The sequence below is a fragment of the Columba livia genome, chromosome 5 (genome assembly GCF_036013475.1).
Source record: "Columba livia isolate bColLiv1 breed racing homer chromosome 5, bColLiv1.pat.W.v2, whole genome shotgun sequence".
Classification (NCBI taxonomy): domain Eukaryota; kingdom Metazoa; phylum Chordata; class Aves; order Columbiformes; family Columbidae; genus Columba; species Columba livia.
Window position 1 is genome coordinate 30008935 of NC_088606.1, and position 10039 is coordinate 30018973.

At 43.4% G+C, this 10039-nt stretch overlaps 1 protein-coding gene across 1 annotated transcript in view; it reads right to left on the reverse strand.

Moving 5' to 3' along the window:
* The window catches only part of SCFD1 (sec1 family domain containing 1), a 53173-nt gene extending 43594 nt beyond the window's left edge, over nucleotides 1–9579 (reverse strand). Inside the window, exons 1-6 of the mRNA XM_065064140.1 lie at nucleotides 9487–9579; nucleotides 5422–5492; nucleotides 4556–4644; nucleotides 3443–3533; nucleotides 2503–2625; nucleotides 1903–1990 (exon numbers count right to left, since the gene is read on the reverse strand). Of these exons, the coding sequence (XP_064920212.1) occupies nucleotides 1903–1990; nucleotides 2503–2625; nucleotides 3443–3533; nucleotides 4556–4644; nucleotides 5422–5492; nucleotides 9487–9517 (493 nt within the window). The 5' untranslated portion in view covers nucleotides 9518–9579. The remainder of the gene's footprint in view (nucleotides 1–1902; nucleotides 1991–2502; nucleotides 2626–3442; nucleotides 3534–4555; nucleotides 4645–5421; nucleotides 5493–9486) is intronic.
* Nucleotides 9580–10039: the final 460 nt, after the last annotated feature.

Consider the following 10039-nt stretch of genomic DNA (forward strand, 5'->3'; position numbering starts at 1 on the left):
ACGGTGAGTCCACCACCTCCCTGGGCAGGCCATTCCAATGCCTGATCACTCTCTCCGTAAAGAATTTCTTTCTAATACCCAGCCTAAATTTTCCCTGGCAGAGTTTAAGCCCATGCCCCCTTGTCCTATTGCTAACTGCCTGGGAGAAGAGATCAATCCCCACCTGGCTATAACTTCCCTTCAGGTAATTCTAGAGAATGATGAGGTCACCTCTAAGCCTCCTCTTCTCCAGACTAAACAACCCCAGCTCCCTCAGCCTCTCCCCATAGGTCTTGTGCTCAAGTCCCTTCACCAGTCATGTTGCTCTTCTCTGGACCCGCTCCAGCACTTCAATGCCTTTCCTGAACTGAGGGGCCCAGAACTGAACACAATACTCCAGGTGTGGCCTCACCAATGCAGAGTACAGGGGAAGGATCACTTCCCTTGTCCTGCTGACCACGCTATTTTTGATACAGAACAGGATACCGTTGGCCTTCTTGGCCACCTGGGCACACTGTTGGCTCATGTTGAGCTTCCTGACAATTAGTACTCTCAGGTCCCTTTCTGTCTGAGTGCTCTCCAGCCACTCTGCGCCCAGCCTGTAGCGCTGCAGGGGGTTGTTGTGACCAAAGTGCAGCACCCGGCATTTGGCCTTATTGAACTTCATCCCACTGGAATCAGCCCATTTTTCCAGTCTATCCAGATCCCTCTGCAGAGCCCTCCTGCTCTCCAGCAGTTCGACACTCCCTCCCAGCTTGCTGTCATCAGCAAATTTGCTGATGATGGTCTCAATCCCCTCATCTAAATCGTCAATAAAGATGTTAAACAGGACTGGACCCAACACTGACCCCTGGGGAACACCACTAGTGACTGGCCGCCAGCTAGATGCAGCCCCATTCACCAGCACTCTCTGGGCCCAGCCCTCCAGCCAGTTCTTAACCCAGCAGAAAGTTCACCTGTCCAATCCATGGGCTACCAGCTTTTGAAGGAGTATATTATGGGAGACAGTGTCAAAGGCTTTGCTGAAGCCTAGACAGACCACATCTACAGCTTTCCCCTCATCCACCAGGTAGGTCACCTGATCATAAAAGGAGATCAGGTTGGTCAGACAGGACCTGCCCCTCCTAAACCCATGCTGGCTGGGTCTGATCCCTTGTCCATCCTGAAGGTGCTGTGTGATTCCATTCAGGATGATCTGCTCCATAACCCTGCCAGGCACCGAGGTCAAGCTGACAGGCCTGTAGTTGCCAGGGTCAGCTCTGCAGCCCTTTTTGTGGATTACTTTCTAGAATGCCCTTTCCCAGATTCTTCCCTGTGCTACTCCAGCCCCTGATCCTAATCCCCTCCCCTTGCATACCCCCACATTTTCATGTCTTGAATAAGAAAAGCAGATACTGACTAGTCACTCTCCAGAAGATACAAGAAACTCTTATCAGTTAAAGTAATCTTTCTTGCTTTGCATTTCTTACAGTAACTTTCCAATTGACCATTCAAACAGAAACAAAATACTTAATTCCTTAAGAAGTGCAGAAGGGATGATGACAAAACAGTGGTGCCTCCACAGAGCAGCTACCCACAGTATTTATCTACATGTGCAGATAATATAAAATTTTTCCCATATTATTCCACATATATAAAACTGTACTATCCATATAAGGTTATGCTGCAGTTTTGCTTTATTAAATTTGTTATTTAAAAATACATAATTATTTTTCAATATTACAATAGCTGTGTAGTAAAAATGCTGAAATTAATATCTAAAAACTGCTTCCTTCGTGACTTTAAACTACACATTTAACAGATTATCCTGAATTCTGAGCAGATCAAAGCAAAATAAAATCTTTGCTTGGTATTAGCTACAACTTCAAAAGTAAATTCAAACTTTAGACATTCTGGTATAATTTTTATACAAATTTTACTTACCACGATATGAAACAAGTTCTTTGTTTTGGTTACACAATATAAACATGTCATCTTCTAGAGTAATAAAATTAAGATATTGATCAAACACCTAGAAATCAAGCAATAGTGATCAGAACAGTCCAGAGTGAAACAAAAAAAAAAAATATCTGTTTGTGATTTATTGCTACTTCTTTTTGAACCTTTTACAGAACTACCTATTAAACGAAAGAAATGCAAATATAATGTATGAATTCAAAAACCTGTGTGACGATTGAGTGATAACATGAAGTATTATATATGCACCGGATGCACTTAATGAGCTGATGAGATTGCCAGTACCCTGAAACCACTACATTTCCCCTCTTATCACTTAGCACAAGGGTCTTGCAGCACCTTTAACTAAGCTGAAGTGTAGTACTAAGCTGCATTACTGAGATGACTGAGATTCCCTTTTTTTTTTTCCCCAGTAAATCTATGCCTGACTGTGAATCTAGCTAAACATTTATTTTGTTCATGATTCAGTCAGAAAAGCTGTGTATGGCACTGAAGTGGCCACGTAAGAACGCAATAACACCTGTAATGGTAGTATCTTTAACAGTAGAGACTGTGAGATTTTCTTACCTTGGCCACCTGAGTTACTGCATTAGCACCTATGGCAGCATTTGCAATATCTTCCAGTTTACTTCTCGAAATGGCAGAAATAAAGTTTAAATAATAAGATTCATAAAGCTGGTTTCGAAGATCCTAAAAAGGAGGAAAACCACAATATTTTTTTTCTGAAGAAGTACTAATATATTTCTAACTAATTAAAAAACATTCTTACTTTTATTATGTGGTGTTCCCATGATCCACAGTCAAACTAAATTTTTGGAAGTGCTTAGCTGTCTGTTCATACAGCCCTGTACACAGTGGTTTGACTACAGAAATCGATTTAATTAACCTAACACAGAACTGCAAAAAAAAGAAAAGGAAATTTAAGCTACGAGATACTGACTATTACTCCCCTCTTTACCACTGACCAAAAGTACCCTTTGCTCTTCTTCTGTCCTTTGGCGAGGATGTCAACCTTCCATCAATTCCTCCCAGAGAATGTGAAAAACTGTAGTTAGCCCAGTCCAACCCCCATGCCCAAAGCAGAGTTGAACAGAGCAGGGGACTCCAGCCGAGTGCTGAACATCCACAAGGATGGAGACTCCACAAACTCTCCAGGCAACCTCTTCCAGCATTTGGTCACCCTCATTAAACCAGCTTTTTCTTATGTTTAAATGGAACTGCCTATATTTTGATTTATGCCCACTTTATGCCTCTTGTCTTTTCCCTCCCAAAAGTCTCTGTCCATAACAAAGACCACTTTTCTACTTTCTTCGAAAGTGGAACATTTGCATGTAAAAATTTTGGGTAATATTTTTATGACAAATACTTGCTAATATATAAAAAAGGCAAGCACAGGCAGGCACAAGAACTAGATGCAGAACGGTCACACTCTGCTGAGTGCAGGGGTGCTCCACACACTCTACCTCTGCTGCATCCACTCATTTGAAACACTGAGCACTCAAGTTACCTGGCACATTCTGTCAATATTTTCTTCTGTTGGCATTACAAAGTAAACAGCTGGAACATCTGGAATAGCATCCCGATCTGAATGCAAAAGCCTGAAAGGAAGAAAAAAAATACATCTTGAATGTGTTGCTCTTCTGAATTGTGTAAAATTAGAAGAGTTAAAGAAATTATTTACTCATACAGATACATGTAACTTCCTGCAATTTCTTCCTATATTTAGCTAGATTTTAGCAAGAACAAGACAGGGAAAATAGCAAAATCGTATTTGTAAAATTTCTAGCTGAATGTATTAATAGAGCTCTCCAAAGTTTATCCAAAGCTTGTGAAAAGGCTTTGCAAATCTTCAAAAGGAGATTAATCCATTCAGAGAAAAGTAAAATACTGCATCCGCAAAGTTCATATACCAATTATTAATTGTTGACAGGATAACAAAAAAAACGCAAATCTCACACTATTAAACTTGCCTTTCCTGCTCATTAAAACAAAGACGGGCAAGGTGCTTACATGTTTCTCTCACATTTCTGCTGATACGTCAAAATGTTAAACTCTGTTTCCATTTCTAGACTTCACTTATTAAAAGTTAAAAATATTTTCAAAAAATAAATGTATCTTCAAAGATCATCCATGACTCTTACCACAGCTAAGGAATGACAATGAGCTAAATAAATATAATCTGGAGAAAGAGAAATCTCTTAAAACAGTACTTAAAGATTCCATATCTTTAACAAGAGACCATTACAATCTATGTGCATTCATAAAGACAAGCAGAGTGTATGTACAGTCCCGTGAAACAGTTTGTGCCAAAATAATTTTAAGACAGATGAATACAGAAGGAATTGTACAGACAGATTCCTCAAAAGACTTATTGGGTAATTCTTACTTTGGAGCAGGGACCTCTTCTACTTCGTAAGAAATCTTACTGAACAGTATTTCAAATGACATTTCTGCTTCCTCATTCTGAATAATACCACCTGTCTTTAGAAACAAACTAGGGCATGATCTTTATTTTAGCAGTTATTCACCAAATGATTTTCAATGCTTTGTTTGTGATTTTGGGTGAATATAAAACAACGTTATTTTCAGAAAAAAAAAACAAACTGTTTTTTTTACTTACAGATGCAAAGTGATCCCCATATCTCTCAGCTCTTTGACTGACAGCAAAGGTGAGATTATATCTTGGCCAAATCTGTCATAAATGAGAACCTGAAATAGATACACGCCTTTTTACAAAGTGGATATATTAGAATACAGGATACAGAAATTCAAGTTTCAGAACTACTCTCCTAACCTGAAAAGTGCTAAACATTTACCAATTTATAATACATCATTAGTCATGGATTTCCATTTCTCAATGATAAAGGGAAACAAATTCATCACTTGCATCTCCTGAAAAGTGTCAGTCAAACAGGAATGTGCTGTCAGAAACTTGTTATTTTGAGTGCAGAATTTCTCTACTGCATTTGGGAGGAAACAAAAGGAGAAGCAGAGAAGAAAAAAAGGAACTAGCAAAAAAAGAGACAACAGAATGGATGAAGAGACATAATATATGCTTTGTAGTAGCAAAAAAATTCTCACAAATTACTTACTCTTTAAATCTAATAAAAGTAGCTTGGGCTCAGTTGTCCTAAATTTAAGGCTACCAATAGTTGTTCCAGACTGTGAGTTTATCTGTAAGGTATCCCATAGGTTTCTGCCAACAGGTATCAATGAGACCTGAGTATATTTCAAACATATTCTCCTCAGTTGCTCATTAAAATATTGTCTAAAGAAGCAGTCACTGGGTCTTGAAGCAGCTAATATCTAAAATATGTATTTTTCTCAGCAATTCTGATATTTAATTCTGCACATTCGTAACACACAGGAAAAATATTTTGTACAAGTTAAGAACGTAGATAAGATACCGGAGTTAGTTAAAATTTGAAAATCTGAATTTTTTTGAACACTACAAGATTCTCCTACTCCCATTCAAACAGTTCTTACCTTCCATACTGGTTCTCCTGTGCTGTTTTTAACAGGAGGAACATTGAAGTTCAGCATACGTTTCAAAGCCACTGGAAAATAAAACAGAATAATGCTTTACTCTCTTTACATTTCAACAATAGAGATCAAACACATTACCAAGGCTTTATCACATCTTTCATTTAAGAGGAAAACCATCATAAAATATAAATGCAACAAATCACATTTTCATTATTTTTATGTAGCTTTGACTGACAAGTGGCACATATCAGCTAGAATTTATGGGTTCCCAAAGACACACTAAATGGAGAAAAAGCAAGTCCCAAAACAGAAAGAAAGAATCTCTCTCCTTACCTATACAGGCTGCATTCTGTCACAGTTTGCCTTAGGAATAATGCCAGTATCTTCCTGAAGATGCATTCTGTACGGTAGGTACTAGTTTGCGTTATTCCCCTGATATGCTTTTCCTTCCCCACGAGAACAACAGTATGCACACAAGCAAAAAATACCTTTTCACCTATCTAAGACTGACACATATTTTGAAACATTCTGAGTACTTACAGGAAGAAATTGCTGCTTTAAGGGGTACAAAAATACTACTTTGAGGCAAAAAAACTCTTTGAAACAGGAATGAGCTTTCATTTAACTTCCCATTCAAAACAAAAAACAAAGCAGATTCCTTCACCTACCTCTAACTTATAAATCTATTAAGTAAGCAGTCTTTCCTCATTTATTCGACTCAACAATATACACTATGCACTGTTCTCCCATCTTTGACTACAAGCAAAAGACTTTGTATCAACATAAGTTAGTGTCTATTCTGTTCAAACTCAAAACCAAAATCATCACAAAGCTTTGCAAAGAGGACAAAAATTCAGAAATTAGGGCAACATACACCACTTTGCTCATAAATGAAGAGGAGTAGAAATGGTTAACTTCTAACTCTTTATCTGAAGGAGACTTGTGAGCATCCTCAGGGCATTTCCCCTGGGGTTTACAGTAGCGCAGGACAGCTCAGGCTGGAAAGGACCTCAGGAGATCTCCAGTCCAAACTCCTGCTCAAGCAGGGTCAGCTACTCAGGGATTTACCCAATCAAGTTTTGAAAAATCTTCGGGGATGGAGATGCCACAAACCACCTTGTGCAACCTGTAGCACCAGCTGTCCTCATGGTGAAAAAGTTCTTCCTCATGTCAGGTTTGAGTATCTCATTTCAACTTCTGCCTGTTGTTCTTCAACCTACTGCCATACAACACCACAAGGAGCCTGGTTCCATCTTCTCCATACCCTCCCCACAGGTATTGGGGAGCTGCTGTTAGGTCGCCCCCTCCCAAGCCAACTTTTCTCAGGCCGAACAAGCCCCAGTTCTGCAGCCTCAGCTCACAAGGCAAGTGCTCCAGCCCCTGACCACCTAGGCAGTCCTTTGCTGAACTCCCTTCACCTGATAAATGCCTTGCCTGTACTGGTAGCTGCAAACTGGACACAGTACCTAGATGTGGTCTCCTGCGGCTGAGTAGCAGGGGGACAATCACTGGCTTCAATCTGGCTGCCCTCCTGTGGATATGGCTGCGGATGCTGGTACGCCGGGGAACACTGCAGGCTGGTGCTTAGCTCACTGTCCACCAAGAATAATCCCCATGGGCCTTTTGGGCAGAGCTGCTCTCCAGCCTGCCAGCGTCCTGCACTGTCAGCTGTATGTTGGAAAGGGTTCTTCCCTTCCAGGTGCAAGAATTTACATTTGTCATCGTTGAATTTCATAAGGTAACTGTTGGCCCATTCCTCTTGCCCACTGAGGTCTCTCGGAGCTGCAGCTCTGCCCTTGAGTATATTAACTGATTCGCCTAGTTTGCTGTCACCAGTACAAGTAATGAGAGTGCACTTTGACACCCCCTCCAGGTCACTGATAAGAGATTTTTAAACCAGACAGGTCACAGGACAGACCCGTGTGGCACCCTAGGTGTCAGCAGCCTCCAGGTATACTATATCTGATTAATCACAACCCCCTGAACCTGCACCACTCAACCCTCAACCTTTTTTTTTCCCCCCACTTATCCAGTTGTCCATCCCTCCAGCTCATAACATCCTAACTTGGATACAAGAAGACAATGTCAAGAGCCTTGCTGGAGTCAAGGTGAATGACATAAGTCTGCTCTCCTGTCATCCACAAATCCAGTCATTTTATCACTGAAGGCAGTCAGGGTGGTCAGTCTTTACCAAGAGGGTTCACTCCGTGATTGACTCCAGAGTGACACAAAAGCCTGGGAGAATTTGTTGGTGAAGTCTGAGGCAAAGAAGGCATTGGGTATCTCAGACTTACCTGTGTCCATCACCACTAAATGACTAGCTCCATTTAGCAATGATATAACATTTTTCCTTATTCGTATTTTTGTGTAAAGCTGCAAGGGTTTGTATTTTGGTGCTAATGGATCTGAAGCACCTGCTTTGTAGAGCTGACCATTTAAATTTAAACTTAGCATAAGCTCTCTACAGAAGACAGCAATAAGACTAGTGACATGCTGTCACAATCACAACAAACACTCAGCAAGTCCCTAGGTTTCTTTTTTTTTTTTGTATTTATATTGCCACTTCACTTATATTTAGGCTGAATACTATCTGGGATCAAGGATCAAGTTTTTGTTGTGCTTGCACAATTATATGTTTTGCCTAGTTATGAACCAGGACAAAGGTCACAACAGATGTTGCACAGATGTGGTAATACAAACACTAAAAGATAATAAATTGTTCCATTTTTCTGAGTGTCTTTTAGTTGTTCAGTCTAGTTCCTTGCAAATGACATCACCAATGGAAGATGACATGGGTTCAGGGGTAAAGGCTGACTGAAATAATCAAGTAACAAGGTGAAGCAGAGTAGAAAAAAAATAAAGCTCTATGGAATAAGGGCTCAATGACAGTGGGCTTTGTCAGAAAAGTAGCAAAGAGAGGTAAAGGCCTGCAAAGGAACATCAAATAGCACTATTAATGCCAGATGGCCACAGGAATGAGACTACAGAAGTAGGCTGCTGGTACAAAAAGAAGATGAAGAATACTAGTAAATATTCAAAGTCCACACAGAGACTCAGATTGAAATTTTCAGGCAGATGATTTCAGACATTTCATGTTAAATAAATGAACCCAGAATCCTCTATACCACCAGAAAGATACTGCAGTTGTCAATGAAAAAGTGACAAGATTACAGCTCAAACTACTGCCAAAAACTTTGGCAAGCAAGAAAAGTAGAGGGCTGTGGAGCTGACGTGAGCTTTTGGGTGGCACAAGGCTCCACAAAGCAGTGTCAAGACAGAGAAGAAAGCGTCAGTCACGAAGCTGTAGTACAGCATAAGGAAAGGCTGAATAACTAAACCTTTAACCATAGCAAACCTCCTGCATAATTAGTTGTAGTTGTTAATCTCACATTCTCAATTACCTGAGGGTCAGTACACACTCCCAAGCCCCTGCATTGCCCTAACAGAAGCATCACCACAGAAGCTTTATTTTTGCACCACTAAACGCTGTTTCTTTCCCGTTGATCCTTGCTACAGGCAGAAAAGAAACCGAAACGGAGGGAGCGCACAATCCGCTCCCACGGCCACGGGAGAAGGCAGCAGCGCTCACGTCCCTTCCCGGGGGCGACTTCCACACCACGGCGGCACCTGCGGGCATGCCCCCGGGGCCTGTGCCCGGCGCTGCCCGGCAGGGCACACGCACGGCCCTGTGCCCGCAGCGGGGCCGGGCCCCTCGGCAGAAGCTTCGGCCAGAGACCCCGGAGCACCGCTCCCCCGGGCCCGCCGCTGCGGAGGCAGCTGAGCGGCGCCCCAGCTCTCCGCTCCAGCAGCCGCGGGCTCCGAGCAAGGAGCAGGCCGCCGTCCCGTTGCCGGGAGACCCAAGCCGGGTGAGAAGGCGCGAATCCCCCAGCGGCGGCGAGGCGCCGGAGACGCCCACGTCCCGTCCCGGAGCTCCGCCGGGGGAAAGGGCGAGGCAGGAGAAAGCCTCCGACAGCACCGTGGAGCTGAGCGTGCTCCCTCCCCACCCCGAGCCCCGGGAACGGCAGCTGCCGCGCCGCGCTACGGGGACCGCGGGAAGCCGCTCACCTGTTTGCTTCTCCCGGATACCGGCCGCCATCTTCCTGCGCCGCCAGCCCGGCCTTGGCGCGGCGCCCCGCCCACCGCCGCGTACGCAGCCGCCGGACGACGTGGCGGCCCGGAGGGCGGCGAGAGGCGGGTCCCGCAGTCCGGCGGCGACTCCTCGGCCCTGCCCCGGCAACACAGGTGAGCCGTCCTCTCCACCCCGAGCCGCTTCCCCGGCGGCAGCTGCGGCACAGCTCCGCGCTCTCCCCGCCCCGGGGGCCGTGGCGCCTCACGGCAGCCAGCAGCTCTAGAACCAGCCCTTGTTCTTGAGGGAGTTGTAATTAAGAAACTGCTCCTTTTCAGTTAAAATTTGGGCCTGTGCTTTTCCCCAGCTGAGAAAAACAGGTTGAGATGGTTCAGAGAGCAGGGTGGTGCTATTTCCCACCGTTTTGGAGCAGAACCTCACATTAACTTTTGGGAACAAAGAACTGAAATGCTTCCTAGAAAACCGCTTAAATGCAACCAGGGCAGCTCTGAGGACTGTTTCAAAAACAGGCAGCCAGCTAAAGATAGAGTA